Here is a 24,389-nt window from a genome sequence, read left to right on the forward strand (position 1 = left end):
TCTATACATGAAAGTAAGGCCTATTGAACACAGTGGAACTTACTTCTGAGCAAATATTCACTGAAATGCTCTGTAAGTACCAAAATGTAAAGCCTCCAAACTAGCTGAGCAAATACTTATAGTACTTACTTGGGACATACGTGTGTTCTGAAGAAGTGCCAGCACATACATTGTTGGTACATTTTTTTCCTTAACAGGAAAAGCAAAAGAATGTATGATCTGAAGGACCACAGGAACCACATATACACTGTCCTGGGTTCTGTGGTGGAAGGCAGGCAGGCTGTAAATGTGATAAATGTTGGCTTAAACTGATTTATAATACAAAAGCAATGAACAATGGAACCTTTTTTTTTATCCTTGCTCTCCACAGCCAGAAAATTTGCTCATTGATTTGCGGATCCCGGTGCCTCGCGTTAAGCTAATAGACCTGGAAGATGCTGTTCAAATCACTGGCCATTACCATGTTCATCATCTCCTTGGAAACCCTGAATTTGCTGCTCCAGAAGTTATCCAAGGTGCTCCTGTTTCACTGGGCACAGATATTTGGAGCCTGGGTGTGCTCACCTATGTCATGCTGAGTGGTGTGTCCCCCTTTCTGGATGAAAGCAGGGAGGAGACTTGCATCAATGTGTGCCGAGTGGACTTCAGCTTTCCCAGTGAGTACTTCTGTGATGTAAGCCATGCTGCCAGAGACTTCATCACTGTCATCCTTCAGGAAGACTTCAGGAGGAGGCCAACAGCAGCCACTTGTCTGCAGCACCCTTGGCTGCAGTTTCACAACGGCAGCTATTCCAAAATCCCACTGGATACCTCACGCCTATCCAGCTTCATTGAACGCCGCAAGCACCAGTTTGATGTGCGGCCAATTCCCAATGTTAAGAGTTTCATAATGAGCAGGATGAACCCAGGAATATAATGCAATACAAGTACCTTGATTTGACACTGAAGCACCGTGGCGTGTGAAAAGAGAGAAGGTGGAATCTCTCTCTTTATGTCTGTGTAAAGTATTCTAGTTGATGTGATGTCAAAGAAAGTGTATGTACTTTTCCAGCAGTTGCATTATCTAACTGGTTAGAACTAGAGGCTTTCTGATGTTGCATATGCAACTCCTCGCGTGACTTATCTTGCAATGATGAAGTCATGTCAAATACAGAAGAATATTTTAGAAAAATACATCATTTGAAAATGGTAACCAAAACACCATTGCCTTACTTTTGAAAGGCAGCCTTCTAAAAGACCTGGACACCCTTGCTGATCTTATTAAACTTTAACTCATGTATTTGAAAGGCAACGGAAAGTAAAGAAATAAAACTAGGCTGACCCTCCACAGCCAGCATTTCCTGAAACAACAACACTGGACTGGATTTGAGATTTTGCAGAAATAGTTGCTCCTCAAGTCCTAATGAAGCTCTGTTTCACTAGGAGAATTCCATTTGTCTTCAATAAGAATTAACCTTGTGGCAGAATTGTTTTTTTATGGCCCTTGTGCTATCATAATGTCAGCTTTGCCTGTAAAGTGACTTAGGTATGCCGTATTGGTCAGGATCATAGTATACCTTTGTCAAAAGTCCTTTGGATTCTCCAGCATTCACATGTTCAAAGCTAACATACTGTAAAGTAGCAATGTGCTACGGCTAAGATGGTAAATTCACTGGAACAAAAAATGTTTTGATGAAGCACAATGAGACATTTTTTAAAGTAAATTTTTATAGCTCTTGTACAGACTTTTTTGTGAAACCTGTGTGTTGAGAAAAGGCTATGTTACAATAATTACTGTTATCTGTAAACTAGATGTCAAAGACTTTTTCTATTGCAGAATGTTTGTTGAATTCTCATATAGTCTGTAAAATGAAAAGGAATCTTATTCCTTTTTCAGTTTTAAAAGTTGATCAGTTGTGAAATCAATCCAAAGTTGGCCAAAGTGTGGTAAACATAGTGGGTCCATCCTTACAATTATTGCTTCAAAATTAGTCTTGATGTGTGAGACTGGTAGTTTACTGCATATTTGTACACATGCATCTCTCTTCCTAGCTCCAGAATCCTAACTTCTATGCTAGCATATTTGTTCCATCCCAAACTCTGGTGTTAAATAACAATTCAAAAAAGACTATTAATATAAAAAGTCATTGTAATGGTCCATTATTGTGCACTAAACACGCCACTAACTTAATAGCCCCTTATAAATCATCAAAGTATTTTCAAACTAAGAAGCTTTTGAATAGTTCCAAATTGCAGTTATCTCAAATTAATATTGTAAGAACTAGTCCAGCTTTTCACACCAAGAGGAATTTAGTGCCAAAACAGTGACTGACCATATCCTAATCATTTAGAAATCAATCAGCAATTCATAGTTAACTTTTTCCTCTATCCCACCAACTAATCTTCTATAAACTCTGCAGTGTGGCAATGGACCTAGTAATAATCAAAGGCATGGTGAGCTCTCTCATTTTGCCTGTTCAGTTGGCATCCATTTGTTGAACACAATATACTAATGGTTCTGGCACATCTTTTAGTCACTTGTGTCCTAAGTAGCTGTCAGGATTAGGCAACCTGGTAGCCAAGTGACAAGGGTTCTGTAGCCTCTCAGTGGCACCTAACATATTATATTAACTTGGAGTATTTTACCGTTTTCTCCTTTCTCTTGCCCAAAACCTCAAACAGATCAAATCAGGAGCTGTAAATGTTCTTGCTACAGTGAGAGTAATAAGAAAGGTGGTGAACACACTGATGTCTGGTGAACCAAGAAACAAGCCAACAAATCAGTACAGAAAAGGAGAAAGGTACTTGACTTAGATTTTCTGGCTAGAAAATGTGGTTCAACAAAGCAAAGGGCCTTTCCATAGGGAAAGAAGCTGATGTCCTTTAACTTTTCAATGAAGTGTTTTTTTCCTGCTATTTTTTAATCAAGAGGTTTGTTATACTATGAACATGCAGTGATCATCCAACCCACTGTTATAATAAGGAATGTGGAGATAGGATCAACTCTTGAGGTTCCTTTTAGTTGCTACAATTTCCTCAAGGCACTGACAATCATCCAGAGGCAGAGCATATCGGCTCAGGTATAAACGACGGCCAAGATCCAGCCCAAGTTACCCATGGCGGAATCCCACTGTAATCAATGGAAGATATTAGTCACAACTAAGTAGTCCCAGTGGCTTCAGTGTGACCTAGGCTAGCTACAATCCTATGCATACTTAATGGAAAGCTAGTTCCGCTGAAGACAGTGGGTACTTCCTTCCGAGCATGGGCAGCCCAAAACATGTTGATGTCAGAGGCAAAGGGACAAGATGGTGTCTTTCCCCATTCTATGTACAAAAGCCAAGGAGACTTCAGCTCTGTTGATGGGGCAGCATCCTCCACTGCACCCGAGTGCCGTGAGCTAGTTCAGGGATGAATTACAGGCCATGCGACACAAACAGTTGTGTTTCCATGCTTTCAGCATCTGCGCAAGGTGGCTTCTTCACATTACACGATAACAATTGAGCCAGCGCTGCTTCTGAATAAACATACGTAACATAGTGAGACCAGACTGCATGTCATGGATCACTTCACTGGAACCAAGGACAACCTCAGTAAAGCATCACAACTTTTAGATATGATAAAATAAATAGATGTGGATCTTTGCCACATCTCCTTGTTCTTTCCAGCTGCAGTAGCCGCATCAAAAATGCCTATCTACTTTCTAGTTCTGTTCTTCTACATATACGTGGAAGAGTGACTGTCAAAATGTGTACCTACTTTTGGTTATTTTATTTGTGATTCTGGGGAAATGCAAAAGAGATTACTTAAGCATCCTTGAAGAAGAAACCTCTATGGTACATTTAAATCCCTATGGAATAATCACCTATGGGGGAAAAATACCTGAATCTGTGGCAAGCAAATAGGCAGGATTTAAGACAAGGACTGACTGCTGTTTTATCGTGAAGTCTTGAGAGTTGTTTTCTCAGGCATAAAACAGTTTTTGCTTCAAAGGGCTTTGTAATGTGAATGTAAAATCTACATTGAACCAGAATACCATGGATGTCTTATCTTCTGCAGCAACATCAATAACATCCAAGAGGCTCAAATGTCATTTAGGCATTATGTGTGACAATTCCTGGAATCTTGCTTTTAATCTTTTGTAACAAAGCAACTTAAGACTGGCTGCATATCTCTGTGTACATGTGTGCCCTTCATCCTCTGCTGATTTTGTTGGATATGTCATCTGCAGCCAGTAGTTGTATGCAACAAAGTGTGACTAGCCACGGTTTGGGACCATTGGATTGTAACTAGGTCTCCGAGGAATATGTGTGCCATTGCATGGACAACATCTTTCCTATCCATTTGTAGAAGAAAATCCTCCACAGGGCTCTGGTTTCTCCCCAAAGCTGATTGTTTATGGACTGACACATCAGAAAATGGTGCTTTCCTAAGAGAATAAATGTCAGATCCCTTTTTTTTTGGCTCCCCAAGCTGTCCAATATCAAACTGCTTCTAGAATCGTTATACTAGTGACTGTTAATATGCCAGGATTCTGTAATTTCTCAGCTTTATACTCTGAAGCTAGTAGTAACAAACATCTTTTCTACTTAAGCCATATCTTATCCTTATGCTCTCTTTTTCAGTGCTGGTGCTTTTGCATCTTTCTGTCAAACCATTGAGTCTGCTTTTGCTAGCATGTCACTTCAACAGTATACTACTGAAAAATAAGGTCAGACATGTAAAGGGCACAGCAGACTACTAAAAACACACTTTTAAAAATATTTGCAACAATCATTTCTGTGGTGGTGGTGGTGGTGTGGTAGGGATTGTATTAAGAGCTTAAAAAATTTCAAGGTGCAAACGAATTCCACAGCCTTAATCATTTTCAGTCTTTTGCTGGTCTGCCTTAAGTGTTATCTCATTATTTTATTATTGATTTTGTTTTGTATGCATATGTGTTTTCTAAAACATTTTGTAAATATTTTATTTATACTTCTGATTCTTCATGTGTAATGTTGTAAAGTGATTTCCTGCTGTCACATGTTCTTACTCTTCTGCAGTATATATAAATATATATGTTATCTACAGATGATAAAATCTACATTTTAGGCTATTGCCTTCCTTATAAATACAATATACAAAAGATTCAAGTATGGGATTTTTATTTTTTAATGTAAAAGCAATTCTGCTGATAAAATCAATTAAGACGGATATTATAAAGACAAGCTTTTATTTTGACTTATATGACACTGTATAGTATGGGGAGAGAACACAGGAGAAGAAATTGTGAGAGCTGCCTGCCATGTAAAGCCTTTAGATACAGCTGAAAAGTAAGGGGGGGTGCTTAATGAAAGTCCGTTATCTATACTACTTTTCTTCCCTAAAAAATAGGATTTATAATTTGACATATGTGCTTTAAGACTGTAATATGAACCTTGAAATAATGAGAATTGATTAGCTCTACTGTGGAGAATTGATTAGCTCTACTAGGGGACGCAGGTGGCGCTGTGGGTTAAAGCCTCAGCGCCTAGGACTTGCCGATCGAAAGGTCGGTGGTTCGAATCCCTGCGGCGGGGTGCGCTCCCGCTGCTCGGTCCCAGCGCCTGCCAACCTAGCAGTTCGAAAGCACCTCCGGGTGCAAGTAGATAAATAGGGACCGCTTACCAGCGGGAAGGTAAACGGCGTTTCCGTGTGCGGCTCTGGCTCTGGCCAGAGCAGTGATGTCACGCTGGCCACGTGACCCGGAAGTGTCTCCGGACAGCGCTGGCCCCTGGCCTCTTAAGTGAGATGGGCGCACAACCCCAGAGTCTGTCAAGACTGGCCCGTACGGGCAGGGGTACCTTTACCTTTACCTTTACTGTGTTCGGGCAAATTCGATTTTGATATTGCTAACACTACCTTTAAAAAAAATACAAATTTTGCTACATATCGCACACCAAAACTGTTAATTTCCTCTGGTCTATGTTGATCAGGCTACTCAGTGCTAAAGGTGGTAGTGTGTGACCCCGAACTTTTAGCAGAGCCTAAAGATTAAACGTCCGTAACAGAGGACGTCCTTAATGTGAGCAATGCCCGAGTTCTTACGAAGCGAGTAAATCCGAACGTGCTAGACGACCCTGCAGGTGATTATTGGCTCCCAGGGGGGTGCGGCTGAAAATAAATACCGTAAATTAAAATAACTGAACTGAACTAACCAATTGCGTCACAGATAACTCGGTTCTGCCGCCTTCTCCAACAATTCCTGGCTACGGCCATGCTCCCAGGTCCTTAGTTGCACAAAAGTTCGAAACACATCTCAATCGGGAAAACCTGTAGTCCTTTCTTTAAAAAGTTATCCATCCCTGAGAAGCCCGAAGCTTCTCTTTCAAAATGGACCCTATTCAGTATTCTTCCGACGCAAATGTTGCTTCCAGTGTCGTTGTCATGCCTCCATCCATCCTAGTGCTGCACTCCGAGGGATTTTTCCTTTGGCGATGGAGTTTTTATTCGGCTTTTGGACGCACAGGCGGCGCCCCCACTGCGAGTGCATGGCCCTCTTCTCGTACTCCCCTAAATTAAATGTACACACCGCTTTCCCCCTCAAACGCTCCAAGGCATGGGCGTAGCTAAGGGGGGCACCTGCCTCCCTCGATCAAGTAAAACAATAGAAATAACAAACTGACCAACCACGTCGGTCCTACCTCCCCCAACAAAAGTCCTGCCCCCCCCCAACATAAATCCTGTCTACACCCATCTCTCCTCTCCTGGGTAGCTCTATTCTGGAGACCGGGTTGGGGGGGTGGAGTCGCCGCTTTGTGCCTCCACACCAGTGTCTGCTAGGTGATGTCCACACGCGTCCACCCGGACACACGTGCACCAGAATATCCGTGTAGTAGTAGCACAAGCAACTGCAAAACAGCCTCCCTGCCTTCTCCGCGGAGCATATACAACCTTCACTCCTCCTCCGGTACCAATTGCACCCCCTTCTTTCCAAGCAAATAGCACCGGCTAGGATGCAAGAGAAACCCAGGTGCCACAAATACAATAGTAGGTCCGGTTGGGTAAGAGTAGTCTCCCCTAGCGCGCATGTGCACGTGGCGCCCCGTAAGGAATCGCCCCGTTTCCTAGCGACGGAAGAGGGTTGCCCCGCCCCGCCTTGCCTCGCGTCATTACTCGGCGACTGCTCCAGCGCGCGCTGTCCTCCCTACGTACGCACGAGAGCCTGGAAGGATGGAAGCGTTAGCTTCGGAGCTGTACGGCGTGCGGGCGGTGCGCTTCGGCGAGTTCGTGCTCAAGAGCGGCCTCCTCTCTCCGGCCTATGTCGACCTGCGCGTCATCGTGTCGCACCCGGCCCTGCTCAACAAGGTGAGCCCCACGGGCGGGCGGGAACGGGGCGCGCGTGAGGGAGGAAGGCGGGGCCGAGGCAGTTGGAGGAGGGAGGCCGAGAGACCAGCGCCTCGTGTTTCTGTTGCAGCTGGGGGTCATTATAAGCAGCGCTGTGCAGCTGTAAGAACTGGTCCTGACTGGGGTTTGCCTCTCCTCATTTTTTTCCTTCCCCCTTTTGGGGGAAAAGGGTTTACGAGGGTGTAAACGGGGGGCAGCTTGCTGCTATCGAATTTATGTCAGCTTCTCTGTGAGCCTTTTCAGCAGGACAAAAATGCTTTAATGCCTTTTCTCATTTAGTGCTCTCGATACTAATGGACAACAGCTGTCATCATCTCCGGCCCTAACCATGTTGACTGGGACTGAGGGGAGTTGGAGGCCAGCCATGCCTGAATATTTGAAAAGCCTCTTTTAAACAAGCAAACAAACATGGCAAGAGTGTTAGAAGAGTCAGAAAGGGACCACGAGGGTCAACTAGTTGCTGGGGAAGAGGGCGGCTGTCAAAGATGATACAATCCTGCCAGCTAGTAGTACTCCTGGAACCATGTTGGGGTGGGTTTTTCCCTCATGCATAATTGGCTGTAGTGGAAGGTGAGGTTGAGGGATATGGATGGAAGAAGGGCACAAAGAGATAAGAACATTGTTCTGTCTTGTCAGCATTGTTGCAAAGGATACCCTTCTCAGAACTCGGTAGCATACCTTATCATTTATGCCATATTCAACCAAATAGTTGTGCTAGCGGAACTCAACACAAGAATTCCCACTAGTGCAACAGAGATCACACAAATACATGATTCTTCCAAGGAAATAATTAAGCTATCACTGCTTGTTGCTCCTCAACCTAAATACAAAGAACACAAGCATAATTAGATGATGAAGTAAGCATCATGTGAAGAAACAAAATCCATGTGATCTTTGGTGCTTATGGTTTCGCTTTCTGGTGATTCTTTGTGGACTCTCCTTATTTTATTGACAATGTATTAATGTTTGGTTATAATGGTAGAACCTATTTAATATTTAAAACTCTTTCTTTCAGGTAGCAGGTTTCCTTTTTCAAACAGCAAAGGATGCTGCAATCAAGTATGACTCGGTGTGCGGGGTCCCATACACGGCTTTGCCCCTGGCTACAATCATCTGCTCAACCAACCAGATCCCAATGCTTATACGGCGAAAAGAAGCTAAAGATTATGGTAAAAAGAATCAAATTTACCTAGATGATATATATTGGCATTATAAGCAATGAATATTCAAGACAGCAAAAATGTTTATAATAAATTAACAAAGTTTCCAACTTCCTCAGTAGTGTGTATACAGTTTGTTGTTTTAGCAGATCTAGAAAGGTAATAATTTGATGTACATAACACAACTGTGTTTTGACCAAACTGCGGGAGGTAGTGGAAGACAGAAGTGCCTGGCGTGCTCTGGTCCATGGGGTCATGAAGAGTCGAACACGACTAAACGACTAAACAACAACAACACACCTGTGATTTAGGAGCCTTAGTGCAGAAGTTTTAACCACAAGTTTTTATTAACTGGTGTAGTGCACATGTTGTTTTTAATAATACAGTGGTACCTCTAGTTATGGACTTAATTCTTTCCGGAGGTCTGTTCTTAACCTGAAACTGTTCTTAACTAGAGGCGTGCTTTCGCTAATGGGGCCTCTTGCTGCCACTGCGCCGCCAGCACACAATTTCCATTCTCATCCTGGGGCAAAGTTCTCAACTCGAGGTAACTCTTCCAGGTTAGTGGAGTTTGTAACCTGAGGTATTTGTAACTCGAGGTACCACTATAGTAGCAATAATATTTTCAGTTGAGCTGGCAAGCTTGGTTTTTTTTGTATTGGTAGGTTAATGAAAAATGCCCTTTTTTGCTTCAAAAGGTACCAAACGTCTTGTGGAGGGGACTATAAACTCAGGAGAAACTTGTCTGATCATTGAAGATGTAGTTACCACTGGTTCAAGTGTTCTGGAGACGGCAGAGACCCTTCGGAAAGAGGGGTTGAAGGTTACAGATGCTATAGTGCTTTTGGACAGAGAGCAAGGAGGGGTAGCCCTGTTGGAGAAGCATGGCATACGCCTACACTCTGTATGCACCTTATCTAAAATTCTCAAGATCCTTGAGCAGCAAGAAAAAGTTTCTCCTGAGATGGTGGCAAGAGTAGAAAAATTCATCCAGGAGAATATTATTAAACCACCTGAGCAAAATGGTACTCCTCCCGTGAAAAGAATGTGCAAAGAAATGAGCTTTGCTGCTCGGGCTGAACTGCCAGACACTCATCCCCTCGCTGCACAACTTCTCAGGCTGATGGAGAAAAAGCAGTCTAATTTGTGTCTTTCTGCTGATGTGACTAACTCCAAAGAATTGCTCCAGCTCGCTGCGACTTTGGGCCCTTCCATCTGTATCTTGAAGACTCACATTGATATTCTGGATGATTTCACCCAAGAAATAGCCAAGGAGTTGAGAGCACTTGCAGATAAGCATGAATTCTTGATATTTGAAGATCGCAAGTTTGCAGACATTGGAAATACTGTGAAGCATCAGTATGAAGGTGAATTTGGCATAACTACTAACCCCTCTCCTCTTTTCAACCTATAATGTGTTGCATATCTCTATAGGGCTGCATATGTTCCTAGTACTCTTAATTTGAAATGTTGATGTGGCCTTCACTGACTTGAAACTAGCTCTTTATTTTCAAGCCTTCAAGGGCCTTGCTTTTGAGCTGACTTTTATTCAGATTGTATGCTATATTGAGAAAAATAATACTGAGGAAATCAATCCTGAGGCTAGCCTACAGGGTGCTAACAAATATAGAATATTGATATCCCATATTGTGATAGTACTGTGTAGTTATGACCTTGATAGGTGTAGAAAATATGACTCGACAATATTTCTACAGTGGTAATAAAAGTTGTGAAAAGGGTATCCCTGGTTAATCTCTTAAGTAGTTATCTGATTGCCAAAAAGACGCTTAACTGATACATTGTATATTTTCTGTTTCAGGTGGTATTTTCAAAATAGCATCCTGGTCAGATATAGTTAATGCTCATGCTGTTCCTGGACCTGGAGTTGTTAAGGGATTGAAAGAAATAGGGCATCCTTTACAGAGAGGGTGTCTCTTGATTGGTGAGATGAGCTCAGAAGGGTCGCTGGCCACTGGTGACTATACAAAAGCTGTGGTAAGTTGGAGCGTTCATCTCAACAAAATGTCTTGAATGGTCTAGATCTCCCACCACCACCACCCGGGAGGAGGGGAAGCTCTTTTGAAAAGCAGCATTTCTTGGATTTTAATGTGCTACTTTAAGTTTCTCCAATTGGACATAGCCAGCAAAGATAATATTTGCTGGTGCTTTTTCTGGAATAGATCAGAATGGAAGTGTAGCAGCATAATACTGCAGTGAAATTAATGTCTGAGGAAAAGTAGTGGGAGTTTACACTTCTGAAAAATGAAAAACAAAGTTCTTGGGGGAGTGTGGGTAGGAATTGAGGGAAATGGGGTGAGGCAGAGGAAGCAAGGAGGTTATGTTTGTGATTGGCATGCTCATTTGCTAATGAGATAATGGTATCCATTGTGAATGGAGGTAAGTGGATTGTATGATGTTCTGATCAGTACAGTCTCTTGATTCTTTATCATGTTGTCTTGATTTTGTTAAGGCTGCAAGTCTTTGTGCTTGCATAATAGCACCTTGTTTAGTATTTGTACCTCCATTCTAGAGCAAGAGTGTAAAGCATTTTCTAACTGCTCTTGTTTACTTGTTTTCCTTTAGGTTAAAATGGCCGAGGAACACTCGGATTTTATTCTGGGATTTATTTCTGGCTCCAGAATTATTGACAAACCTGAATTTCTTCATCTGACTCCTGGTGTTCAGATGCTGGCTGGAGGTAAGCAATTCTGTGGCACTTTATTTGATGGTACAAAATATTTATGAAAATACCAGAATAATTGAAATAATTCAGAGGTACACTCATAAATATTTCTGGTTTGTATGCTGGTGAGGGTGAAAATACAGTCAAAGTCCCGAGTAGTTCCTGTTCAGATTATACCCTTCCCTGTCCTAACATTAAGATTGCCTTTAGATTTGTATGTCTGGTTCTGCATTCCCTAGCCTTGGGTGAGAGATCACATCCAAATAGTCTCAGAATTGCCCAATTCATGTACTACAGTGAGGAGAGTGGGGAAGATGATAAACAGGTCTACAAAGTAAAATGTAGAAGTAAAACATACTAACTGTTCCACACTAGGAGCAGCCAAATAAGTGCAGTATCATAAAATACAATATACAAGTTACCTAAATGTTCATAATGCTCTGTCCAGTATTTTCTTATTTCATTCACTGAAAACTGTAACTAGATATTAAGGTTACTGGAAATAATTTCCTACTTATCTGTGCTTGTATGCAAGTTCAGAATTTGTAACAGCAGATAAATCACATCTCTCACATATGTTTCCATGTGTCAATCGCTTGTTTCCATGTGTCAATCGCTCCCCTGTAGCCTCCTGCGCTACACTGTAGGGTGCTGGAGGTCCCTCCAGGGCAGATCTTAAGGGTCTGTTGGGAGAGGAATGGGAAGTCCTGCTGTATGCGTGAATCTCTGCACACATAGCCTTGGCTGCAAACCAGTCCCTGCTGTTTTGTATGCAACCTTGCAATGCTTTAAATTATATGCAAATATCAAGGCATATTTGCCATGGATATGCCAGTGAGGCTTTATGTTTCATATTTAATCAGTGTTAATAACCCTTTAAGAAAGCTGTTATTTTGTGCTATTTGGTTATTATTATTTGCTCTGATGTGCAGTACCTCATGTTGTTGATTATCTCATCTTGGTTAGATCCTTTTAGAGCATGCCTATTTCCTGTGCACACTTAATAGCATTTTAATAATACAGTGGTACCTCGGTTTACGAACTTAATCTGTTCCGGAAGTCTGTTCTTAAACCAAAACCATTCTTAAACCAAGGCGTGCTTTCCCCAATGAGGCCTCCCGCCGCCAGTGCCCTTCCACCGTTCAGATTCCGTTGTAAGACTGAGGTAAAGTTCTCAAACCAAGACACTGTTTCCATTTTTGCAGAGTTTGTAAACCAAATCGTTCTTAAACCAGACTGTTCTTAAACCGAGGTATCAGTGTATAAGGATAAATCTGTACCCAGTGTTAGCATGGGGAACACTTTCTGGAGGTCACCAGCATTCTTGAAACTCTTTTATGAAGGAAACTCCTGGAGAGCAAGCATAACATGGCATATTTGTGATTGTGATCCATTGCAGGTGATAAGCTTGGGCAGAAGTACCTCAGCCCTCAGGAAGTGATTGATAAAAGAGGTTCGGATATCATCATTGTCGGCCGTGGTATCTTATCTGCGCCCAGTCGCCCAGATGAAGCAGAGACTTATAGGAAAGTAGCATGGGAAAGCTACTTGCAGAGAATTGGTGCACAAAAATAGTACAACTGCTGTGTTTCATTAAGCAAACCAAATTCTAGAAGCAGGAAGGATTGAGCAGGTAATTCTTTGTTGTTATTTTGCCTAATGTTGTTGTATGTTAAAATTTTGCTATAAAGTTATTTGAGAATCAGTACAGAAATTGTAAATTTTGACTCTGAATTCAAACAGCTGTGTGTCGTCTGCTATCCCATTTTTAAAAACACTTTAAAGGGTTTTTTTTTTTTAACTCCAGTGGTTTTGTGAACCACAGAGCCATAAAGATTGTGAGAAAAGAGGAAGCCGAGCAAATCCTGATCACATTGCATTTGCAGTTTAAAGTTAGTTGCTGTTCTCAGTTGTGTTAAAATGTAAGGACTGAGAGTGTAATAGGCCCTCTTCCACAGAGCAGTTTCTCCATCCAGTATTTGGTGCTTTAGATCATGATGTGAAATACGTTTCAAAATCTTGCTCAGGTGCAGAAATTGTGTGCCTTAGATATTAATATGCTTGTGTACTACGTGGAGATGATGCATTCCATTAATGATCTGCTACCTCAAAGCACATTCAGGATCCTTGCTTCTCAATTGCCTCACTGGTAAAATGCAGTGGTTGTCACAACAATAAAGTAAACTTCAAAAAGACTATGTTTAAATGGTATGAGAATGGGAAGATCTTTTTGTACATTAAATACTCTGGATGATACCCAGTGCATGGATATCCTCTTCCTCCCCCTGAGCCCCCCCCCAAAAAAAAAAAATCTGCCATGAAATGTCCCCAACCCTCTGGAGTAGAGGAAGGGCAAGTTCCACTGTGAGCAGAAGTATGTTCCACTTGCAGACAAGACAAAGTTGGGTGTCAATATATGCTTTTGTAAATTTCAAGCCCTTCTAGTGAACATTTGCATTCTAGAGATCTTGTCTTAAAAAAAAAAAATAATAATTTGTATCATTGTATAAAATTTAAGCCACCAGAGGGTGCTATAACCCTTTGTGTTTTTCAAAAGTTTCTTTACTTAGGGTTGCCATGCATCCGGAATTTCCCAGACATATTTGGAATACCGCAGTCGTCAGCAGTGTCTGGGCAGAAATCACCCAACTGGGAAATTCTGGACATATGGCAGCCCATGTCAGCAATGCCAATTTGGCCAATTTTTCCTTAAAATAGCTGCAAAATGTCAATTTTTTGCAATCTTGCCAGAAAAAGCACAACTTTTCTGTCCGGATTTTCACTGTTTGAAATATGGCAACCCTACTTTACATAGACTTGTGTATTACTGTTTGGTCTTCCACAATAAATAACTGCTGAGAACTAAGAAAGTAAACTTACCTATTGTTTAGGACTTGCCAACTACTTTTGCTGGAATATAAATGTGAAAGCAGCTGTCTGCTGTATAAAATATTTGTCATTTGTGCTGCTTTGGAACAAAATATACAAATGCAGATGTACTCTTCTCCTAACCATCTTTAGGAGGTCCATGCAGGCTCAGCACTACTCTTACCACCTGTTTGAGTTACACCCCCTTTCTGCCATTGTCTGTGTATTCAGTGTAATATCTGTGTTGATATAAGACAGTTGATGGGTCTAGCCATACTTTTAACATTTCCCTAGAGCAGTGGTAGGCAGAGAGCATTTTTAAATGTGCCTGCATCACTCATATGGGTTGGTGTGAGAAAATAGAGAAAATAGATACTCCTGAAACGCAACAGTTGGAGATGATTGAGAGGGAAGTGTCCAAGGCTGTCCCAAGTATAAAGAACTGTTTAATTGAAGTAGTAGATATTTAACAGAAAAGAACTGTGTTTTCACTTCAGTAAACAAAATAGGGGAGTTCTGTTTTGACAAAATGATAGTAGCTGGTTCTCCTTTGTTTTGTTGCACATACCTCCTTCATTTAGATCGGACTTATTGTTAGCATACATTACTATTTGTATGTGCTTGGCCTTAATTGGCATGGTTTTGGAAGCGGCCAAGGGAACAATGCTTTTCATTCAGGCACATCTCTGTAAAGAAATCTGTGTCCAGGGTTAATGTGTCCTATAATCTCTAATTTTACATTCCCTGGCATCCTTCCATATGTTAGGAACATGAGAACTAGGTCACAATTTGTTTGTGTGTTTTTTTAAAAAAAACCTCATTTGCATTATATACCATAGGCATTCCTAGCTGAGGCAGTAAATGAATTACAGGGAGACAGGCGCTGGATGTGCTAACCTCTGCTAGTTTATAAAACAACTTGAATTTCTTAATTGTATCTTTTTTGTAAAATAAGTGGGGTTTTTTTAAGTGGCTACATTTGACTTTTATACATTTAAGCTGATGCAGTCTTTGGCGTTGTGGTCATCAGGTGATATTTCTTGTTAGACTGGTTGCTTGGCAAACTTCTGTGCCAAGGAAATGCAGTAGCTTAATGACGGCAGAAATATTCATTCTGCAGTTATTTACTGGCTTGCGGTACTTGTTGAAGAACCAAATCCATCAGAGATTGTTACTTCATTCAATACTAGGCACTGAGCCAACTACGCCAATAACAGTGATTCTCCATAACTGGCTGTTATTGAAATGCTCATTACAGATTATTATAGGAATGACACAAACACTTGATAGCCATTTAAATTCTGTAGTTCTGTCCCATTCTCTGTTGAAGTGTTCAACGGCCATTTCATTCAGAAGGTGTAAGTGGCATGAGGTGCTTTGCAGTACCTAATAGTTGTTGTCTTCAAGTTTCCACCCCACCTTTAATTTGGCTGCTTTACATTTTCATTTTGAGATGAAGCTGGAGCCAGTTTATTTTAACAGTGAAGGACAATTTCAGCCTTTTGTAACGTGGCCCTTTATCACTGTAAATCTGTTATAGGCAACCTTTCTTTGCTATTAGCCAAACAGTGCTTTTCCATTATGTCCAGCCACTATGATGTGTAAGAGACAACTTTATTTGTGTGAGTGAATTAGTTAATGTGGTTAAGATGGAAAGTTCATAAGTTCTAGTGTGTCAGGTAATTGTACAACTCTTCTCATTCCTCCATCAATCCTGGCTTTGATTGATGAGTGTTCTATTTTTACATGCCATAGGCTGTTCTCTTCTTATTGGTTATGTTGCCATTATAAAGCCTTTAGAGGCCTTGAGGGAAAGGTGGCATATAAAAATGTTAAATAAACACAGTTTGATGCTGGGTAGCAGATAGTAATTGTGTTCATTGCAGCAAGCTTAAACAGCCTATTGGTCTATGTCTGCACCTACTGCTCCAGCAGGAAATGAAAATAACTTGGTTTTCTCCTGGCAAATGCATTTTGTGACCTGTAAGGGTCAGAATGAGAGAATCAGTGGTAGCTTGGCTAGCCTTTTATTTATTTTATGTTGCCTTCTGCACTGAGGCTGTGATACAACAGTCTCTTAAACTACCATAAGAAATAGATATACTCTAATTCTCAAGATTATGTTTCTTTCTTTTTTAAAATTGGAGGTTTGTTTTGCAGGCTCAACTAATGGATAAAGAAATGCTTCCAGGCATTAGGCTACACAATTAGAGATAAGTTGTAGCCTTAAATTCATACTTGATGTTGGGAGTGATAGTTTAACTGGGAAGTTTAAGAAACTGTCATTAAAGTCCTAACAAAATTCAGTTTGCAGCTGCCTGCTATATTGAAACTGGACAATGTTTGCAGTAATATTGTATGTATAAGGGAAGTGTATAGAGCCTTATTTTTTATAATTGCAGAGTCACGAAATGTTTTGAGCACTGTTCTTTCCCCAGTCATTGCAAGAACTTGAAGCAGCACTTCATTAAAATCATATTTGGGTTTGTGATAATGGTCTTTGTGTGCTTAAGACCTTTCATACATGTCATATTAAACCTGAGCTGCTGCTGTGATGCTATGGTCATTACTTGGTGGAGTAGGTGCAAGTGGCTACCCCATGTGCTTTGCAGTTGTCATTTTGCTACATGTCGGCTGCGTGGAATAATATGAAATTTCTCCCTTCCTGGGCTGCAGTAGTCCCACCACTCACTCGATTTTGCTTTTCAGCCCATCCAATTGTTTGCCTGTTGCCACACCTCTTCATTACAGATTATTGAACAGTGAACCTAGCAACTTTGCCCCTTGGACAAGGTGACGCAGCATTAAGGCTGATTTTTTCGCGAAGAGGAAATGCAATGTCACTGCCAACAAACAGTAAGCTTTATAAAACAAAAGTACTTTATACGCTGCCTCTCTGTAACTAGGCATTTAGAAACCTGATCTTAATACATTTAACACTGTGCTTCTTTAAAGATCTTTATTGTTCAGTGTTAAAGTAGATTAGGTTAAACCTAACGTGTCATATAGTGAGAACTAGTGAGCAGCCTTTAGAGGACATCTAGTTGTCTCCTTTGCCAGCATGCAAAACTGGTGACATTGAACAGAAACAGAGATTATGTATCTTAAGTTTTGTGGTTAGTTGAATTATGCAAATATTACAGTGTCTACACTTGGGTTTATTTTATTTTCACCATGGGTCACGTAGTGAGCATGTGTACTTGGAAGTAAAGTTCAGTGGGAATTAATCCTAAATAAGCATGCTTGGAGTCAAAACATTTCCAGCTACTTAAAAGCTACTGTGACTGCTGTAACGTGGAATTTCAGATAACTGAACAGTTTGTAAGTGTACAGGTTAACCTAAATGATGGGCTGAACAAGCAGTCTTCCTTGTTTATATTAATTTAAATTCTGATAAAAAGTCCTTAAATACAGTGCAACACACCTTTCATAAAAAAAATTGATCATGGAAGCAAAGGAATAAGTATACTCATAGCACATATATGCAATTGCTTTTATTTTTTAATATAAAAATTTATTCTAAAAACTGTTTAACACCTGGATTTTTTTTAAAAAAAACAATGCTTCCACCACCTTCTCCAATGCTAGTTTTTCTCCCCTAAAAACCAGCAGTGACACAATACCCCTATGAAATGGACCTGCATGTTTTTTTCCTACCAAGATATGGCTGAAGCTGCTATATGGCACATTGTTCAATAGGTTGGCGCTTCCGAGGCATCAAGAGCTCCAGGTCAGTGACAACACATTCTGAGCACATCAGCGGGGCTTGGGTTAGAGATCTGCAGAGCACATGGGCTGCTACCCACTTGTCCTCAATGTGCAATAGAAGCCATCTCCTGACATTCAAGTCAAAGTTTAGAATACTGTCCCACTGTAGAGGATTCAGTCTTCCTTTTTGGGAAGCGGTGAGGAAGCCAAGCAACTGTCAAGCATTCAACTCTCTCTTCCACCTTCAAGCACAGGGTCAATCAACTGTACCATTATAGGTCCTGTTAAGCTTGTTGAATGTGAAATCTAAGCTATGGGTGGAAATAGGTTTTCGGTAAAGAGGGTTTGAAGCCTACAAAAAAGAAAAAAAGGAAGTGATATAAACAGTGTATTTACAGGGAGATTAAACTCTGGACATGAAAACCAAATGCAAGTTCTGCTAAAATCAATGGAATCTCATTTGTTTTCCCCTCCCCTTAATGTTATTTTGCTACTCTTTACCCATGCACTCCTAAAGTCTGTAATAGTGTTGTGTAGGCCTAGGTGATGTATCAGTGCATCACCCAGGACCAGTATGACAGCCAGACTGCGATAGAGGCGTCAACTAGCACTGTATCACTGGTGAAACCACTGTCACTCCTGAGTCCCTCTGCCACGGGTGGGGGGGGGGGGAGCTGGCAGAGACCAGCTGGTTTGTCGCTTCAGGAGTGACTGACTAGAAGAGCCCTCCAGTGTGAAGGCGGAGGCAGCCCCTCCCCCCAAACTGAGTGAGCCCTGATGCCTCACTTGCTTGGGGGGGCTGCCTCTCCCCACCTGACCAGCTCAAGGAAGCTACGCTGTCTCTCCAAGTAGGCAGGTGGCAGCCAAGCACATTCTCAAGCTCCCTGCATCTGCCTGCCTTGTGTCTTCTTCCACTGGGGTGGGCTGTCTGTTTCTTCATGGCATGACCAACTGCACCAAGAGCAAAGCCACAGCCTGTCTTCCTGGGCAAAGGCAATTTGAGCTGACAGTACATCGCGGCTCTTCAGCTGCCGCCAACACAGCCGCTGCACATGTTTGCGTCTCTCCACCCGAGCCACCTCTGCCTCCCTGCACACCATTCTGGTCTCAAGCAGCCTCCATGAATCCTTCCCTGAACAGAGTAAAGCAAGACTTTCCTTTCCTGCTCTGTAGTCCTCAGCACACATTTGCACATTTCTTCCCACCCCCTATGCACTGAGCCCTTTTCCAGCTCTTTTCTGCCCCCCCCCCCCATGAAGTGAATGCTTACCATTTCATATCTTGCCCGGGAACGCTCACTTTGGAATCTGGCAAATTCCCGCCTGTCATGAATAGTGACCAGCAGCTTCCAAATTGCCAAGAGGACAATCCCCAGGAGCACAATGCTGCCTACCACAGCCAGTAAGATCATCATGGCATCAGGGGCAGTGCTACACTCTGGCAAGGAAAAGAAATGATCATCATTGATAAGGACACTATCTAAATCCAGTGTAAACATCAGAACTTGCCTTTTCAAATACAGGTATTTTATCAAGCCTGAAAGGTTCAAAACCAACAGCAGAATTTATGAGGCAGTATTTCAGAGACAACAGTTAACTATTAACATATGATCAGCTCTGCTAATTCATTTGCAGCATATATATTGTTGCAGCAGCAGAGTTTTTATATATCCCCAATCCAGCAAGTGGTTACTTCTGTGCACATATAAGGTCACTGAATGGGTAAATTCACATGTCCTTTTGCTTGCTGCATGTGACAGCTCCATATGTATAGCATTTTTAAGAACGGGTGGGGAACCTCAGCCTGGGCTCTTCCCAAGTTTCACCCTTTCCTCAGCCACACTCTTCCCAGGCCACATTCTTCACTGGTCCTATTTCACACGCTCCTTGAGCATGTTTGCCTGGCTCAGAATGTGTCCTTGAACTCTGATAATGCCTATTGCTTGTCTAGGTGGAAGCTAGAGAGGGGAATGTGAGTGCGTATACAAGCTAGCCTACTTTACATAGATAAAATTTACATCCATTGCTCTGCCCCGTCCACCGCTGGCATGCAGCCCCAAAGTCGCCTAGAAAGGAATGCCATCTGAAAATGATGCCCCACCCACTTCCAGCTCACAGCTTAGATAATTTGACAGGAGACTGAGACTGGGGCACGCCACTACATTCAGTTCCCTAAAGGTAAGGTAGGGCACAATATTGCCTAACTTTTTGACTACAAAAAGTATTAATTTTTTAAATTTTAAATCCAATATTGGACTCTTTCCCCAAAGTCTGGAGCTGTTTAGATCAGGAGCTTTAGATTATCATGCTATACCATTGCTTATCTAGATTCTTTTTTACTTTGGTCATAGTTACACTTAAAAATATGGGTGGGGATTTGGGTCTAGCCAATAAGCTCCAACTGGCTTGGATGTTTCTTCTGGCAAGAATGCTTGCAACACTGAGGTAAGTTGACTTCATCATCCCATCACACAAAGGCCTTCTGATGTGCTCCAGATGTGCCTGGCACTGATTACTGACCATCAACCTTCATCCCCTCTCACTAGTATTCTGTGGACCACTCCCTATGTGAATCTGTTCTTCTGGCTTAACCTACAAGCAGTCCCCCCCCCCAGTGAAAATTAATCAGTAGGCAGAGCAATCCAAACCCCTCTTGTGCTCAGCTGTCTCCTCCCAGCTAAGCTGGACTCTTGCAGGCTGCCTTCAACAGAGCAATGCAGAACTGTCCCTTTGAAATATACAGACACAAGGGAGTTCAATGGGCAGCCAGTGAAAGGTCTCAAAACACGGTATATGGAGGGCAGGGAGGCTGAGCTAGCCTAGGATCCATCAGCATCAGGCTCAATCACTGCACCATCTCCAGGCTGGTGAAGCAATTTAAACCCTCACTTTCAGCCCTGGCCGTTGTGCATGGCAGGGCTGTGGAAGTGGCCCCACCACACTAATGCCCCCAAAGGGGGAAGGCTTGGTTCGCCTTAAATACCTAAAACTGCTTGTGTATTTTCTGCACATCTGAAAAGGGAAAGAGTATCTATGGACAACATCCAAACTCTTGTACACCCTTGTACCCTTAGTGGTGTTAAAATATTCTAAGGGATTCTACAGTCAACTCCACAACCAAACTTTTGCCTTTTGGTGGTATGGACAAACAGCACAAAGCATGTACGATATAACAAACCTGGTTCCTTGAGAACAGTGATGTTTGTCTTTCCACTGGTGAGTTCCGTGTAGGTGAACTTCATCACACAGTCCTTCACTGGGTAAGCACACAAGACTGAATGAGGGTCATCAGTTTCTGGAATAAAATGTAAGACAATCCTATTTATAACACAAAGATTTAAAACCCTAGCATATTGTGGCATATGTTGAAAAACATTTTAACCTATAACATATCCGCAGCATTAGATGCTCCCTTTGTTTTGCTGGGCATTTGTTCAGCGCATCAAAACACATGTTTGAATTACCATTATTTTGACCCCAGAAATGGAAGAATATGTTGAGATTCTAAGTCTCTTGGGTCTCTGGATTCCTTTCAATATGACGGCCTTCCTGTTGGTACATATGGAGCAAATTAGGAAACCATTCAAATGTCTAAAATTGTTGAAACCATTAACATAGTGAGTAGGTGAAAGATTGACTCGGCTGCATGCCTAAACATTTTGAAAGCTATGGATAAACACAACTCCAAGATTGCAAAGGAGATGTTGGTATGGCCCTGCCCTCCTTAAAGAGGAATTTCTATGTCTCTCTGAAAGAAGGCCAAACAAAACTGAAACTTGGAAGACTTTCTTTGGAAGAGGAAGTTTCATTTCCTTATGCCAATCTCCATGGAGGAAGTAATTGTCTGGAAATAAGCTTAATTTTGCAATCCAGTTGGAGCACAGGGAATAGCAGGGAGATGGAGATTAAAATATTCAACACTGATAAGGTCAATGTTGTGCATTACAGAAAAACATGCTGTGATGGATACGCTGCATAGGGTCAAGCAAATGCATTAAACTGAATACAGTGGTACCTTGGGTTACAGACGCTTCAGGTTACAGACTCCGCTAACCCAGAAATAGTACCTCAGGTTAAGAACTTTGCTTCAGGATGAGAACAGAAATTGTGTGCTGGCGGCGCGGCAGCAGCAGGAGGCCCCATTAGCTAAAGTGGTGCTTCAGGTTAAGAACGGACCTCCAGAACAAATTATGTTCTTAACCAGGGGTACCACTGTAGTTATGTGGCCAGAGATCTGGGGCAGGTCAGAAAATTGCATCCTCAGGCAGGTCTCATTGGCAAATCTCTCACTTTTGCCCATATGCAGTTTTTAAACACTACTTCGTTCCCTTGGGGAATAAGCAATCAAGTTTCTAATGGTAGTGCTTAGAAAAAGCAAAGCCACACTATGTATGTATGTACAGTGGTACCTCGGGTTAAGTACTTAATTCGTTCCGGAGGTCCATTCTTAACCTGAAACTGTTCTTAACCTGAAGCACTACTTTAGCTAATGGGGCCTCCTGCTGCTGCCGTGCCGCTGGCACACAAATTCTGTTCTCATCCTGAAGCAAAGTTCTTAACCCGAGGTACTATTTCTGGGTTAGCGGAGTCTGTAACCTGAAGTGTATGTAACCCGAGGTGCCACTGTATATATAAGCTTTGTGACTACCAGCAATAGAATGATGCTATACAAAAAGTATTTGAAACATAGTTGAGCAATGCCATACCTTAACAAAATTATAGCAGGAAGTAAAAAATAATATTCAGTAGCCTAGGCCAAAAGCCTTACAATAAAGTTTTGTTTCCACCACACAGCAAAACACCAAGGCCCCTCAGACTTGCGAGTGTCAAAGCCTGCGTGTGAAAACAAGGAAATCCCATTTACCCAGCAACTGCATGTTTCCATTGGTGGATCTGAATGGGTGAGGCAGGATTGTATGGGAGAATTGGCCCTTCAGGTATCCTTGAGCAGGTTACTTTCCATCTGCCTGTGCTCCTGCTCCCATGTTAAGAATCTGATATCTTCCCTTTTCATCTCTCTTACTGTGTGAGCATTTGGCTGCTTGGCAGATGGCTTGTGGACCATGTCAGAAGAACAGACTTCTGCAGTCACTACAAAGAGCTTCTGTTTCAAAGATGCCTCAACCTTCATTACTCCTGATAGCAGATGGCCCACAAATCCCTACCTGTACATGTACAACTTCAGACCAAACTATGAGCAACTGGTATACAGACATTCAGTCAGGAGAGGAATCAAATATAACCCTGCTAAACATCTTGAATTAGTCGCATTTAATAAATGAATGCTCTTTAAACTAATTCTTTAAAATCGATTCAGTAGTGCATCACTGGAGAAGTTCTGATGGACCTTCTAAAACGGATGCCAAATGTAAAGGAACTGTGAAAAAGACTGAATTGAAAGTGGAGACAACAGATATTTTGTAACAAAAAAATCTTTAACAAAAACTAATTAAAACAAACAACTTAAGTGGTATTTGAGGGAAAGCAGTGTATCCCACTGTTTCTCATGCTAGTTGTTTGGAACACTGCTAAAACCAAGTATCAAGTTCAATTTTTGAGCAATAAACCAACAATTTGTAAAGGCTCCTAGGGTCTGATCAGACATTCCATCTCATCATTTTTGAACCCAGCTACAGATTTTCAGAGGAATGCACACGAAAGGCCTATCTGGTTTAGGCTAATAAGTAAAGCCCTAATAACAAAAGGGAGATTGAGAAAACGAGGCTCCTAAATGATGCCGGCTTCAATGCCAAGGGATTGCACTCTGTCCTGTGGATTCCTTTTGCTTTCCTCTTGCCTTCGTTTTTGAATACTCCGCAGACAACAGTCTCATTTTGAGGCGCAAAGTGCTGACAAAGTGGAGATGTTATCAAAACTGCAATCAATCCACTGTGTTTGCATTTCAAAAATGTGCTGAATGGTTTTTATCGCCAGAAATTGCTTGAAAGGTCATTTTTGAGAGAAAGGGGAAAGTTGTGGGAGGAAGGGGGGGCAGACACGGCTGTTTCAAGCAGTTTCTCCCCCGGCCCCCCAGTGGATCATATAAGGACAGGCTGTTATATAAAATGAAAAGGCCAGTCAGCTGGGTTTGCAGGAAAAACCCATCTATAGCAGGTTTGGCTGCTGCATGTGAAGGTGAAGCAGAAGGGTCCATTCTCCTATATTATTCAACTTCTATATGAAGCCAGTGGGAGCTGTCATCCAGGGATTTGGAGCATGCATGGCACACATATTTCTCCTTATTCTGTCTGAATCAGGAGAGGCTGTGAAAGTGTTGAACCAAAGCCTGGAAGAGGCTGGATCCCAATAGGACCCTCTGGGCCAGAGGTGAGGAAGTATGTTTGAAGGAGTCTAATATGATCACTATGCCATCATATTTTATGCTCTGTCCAAATTGTGGTGGCTACAGAAGCCATACAGTCTATGCCTCTGTTGGGACCCCATAAAGGAGCAAGTAAGGAACGCAAATGTTTCAGTTCAATTCTACCCTAGACTTGTAAAGCTGGTGCAAATCACTTCCCAAAAGTGGATCTCCAGAATTTTTCTGTTTGCACAGGAAGAGCTTTGCATGCAATTCAGCACAATATTGGCTACGTTATCTCTGCACAGCTTAAGCATATAAGTTTG

General features: G+C 41.9%; 3 protein-coding genes across 21 annotated transcripts in view; 2 read left to right on the forward strand and 1 right to left on the reverse strand.

The window, feature by feature from the left end:
- The window catches only part of KALRN (kalirin RhoGEF kinase), a 492,818-nt gene extending 487,754 nt beyond the window's left edge, over positions 1–5,064 (forward strand). For all 16 annotated transcript variants that reach the window (XM_079992495.1, XM_079992497.1, XM_079992481.1 and 13 more), the window contains one exon: positions 371–5,064. In XM_079992495.1, coding sequence (XP_079848621.1) covers positions 371–916 — 546 coding nt within the window. In that variant the 3' untranslated portion in view covers positions 917–5,064. The remainder of the gene's footprint in view (positions 1–370) is intronic.
- A 2,060-nt stretch (positions 5,065–7,124) lies between these two features.
- Positions 7,125–24,389, forward strand: part of UMPS (uridine monophosphate synthetase) — a 55,475-nt gene continuing 38,210 nt past the window's right edge. The window contains exons 1-7 of one of the 4 annotated variants that reach the window (XR_013843190.1): positions 7,125–7,305; positions 8,360–8,513; positions 9,203–9,871; positions 10,324–10,499; positions 11,088–11,202; positions 12,587–12,820; positions 16,765–17,589. Coding sequence is in view for 2 of the 4 variants with exons in the window: in XM_079994162.1 (XP_079850288.1) it covers positions 7,171–7,305; positions 8,360–8,513; positions 9,203–9,871; positions 10,324–10,499; positions 11,088–11,202; positions 12,587–12,762 (1,425 nt within the window). In the remaining 2 variants the exon portion in view is untranslated. Of the gene's footprint in view, positions 7,306–7,423; positions 7,447–8,359; positions 8,514–9,202; positions 9,872–10,323; positions 10,500–11,087; positions 11,203–12,586; positions 13,396–16,764; positions 17,590–24,389 lie in introns of those variants that run through there. The other 3 variants (XR_013843189.1, XM_079994162.1, XM_079994163.1) reach the window with 3 other exon arrangements.
- ITGB5 (integrin subunit beta 5) overlaps positions 17,535–24,389 on the reverse strand; it is a 79,125-nt gene continuing 72,270 nt past the window's right edge. Inside the window, exons 13-15 of the mRNA XM_079993424.1 lie at positions 20,941–21,057; positions 19,034–19,200; positions 17,535–18,115 (exon numbers count right to left, since the gene is read on the reverse strand). Of these exons, the coding sequence (XP_079849550.1) occupies positions 18,020–18,115; positions 19,034–19,200; positions 20,941–21,057 (380 nt within the window). The 3' untranslated portion in view covers positions 17,535–18,019. The remainder of the gene's footprint in view (positions 18,116–19,033; positions 19,201–20,940; positions 21,058–24,389) is intronic.

The sequence above is a fragment of the Podarcis cretensis genome (assembly GCF_951804945.1).
Source record: "Podarcis cretensis genome assembly, chromosome: 1".
In the NCBI taxonomy this organism is placed as follows: Eukaryota; Metazoa; Chordata; class Lepidosauria; order Squamata; family Lacertidae; genus Podarcis; species Podarcis cretensis.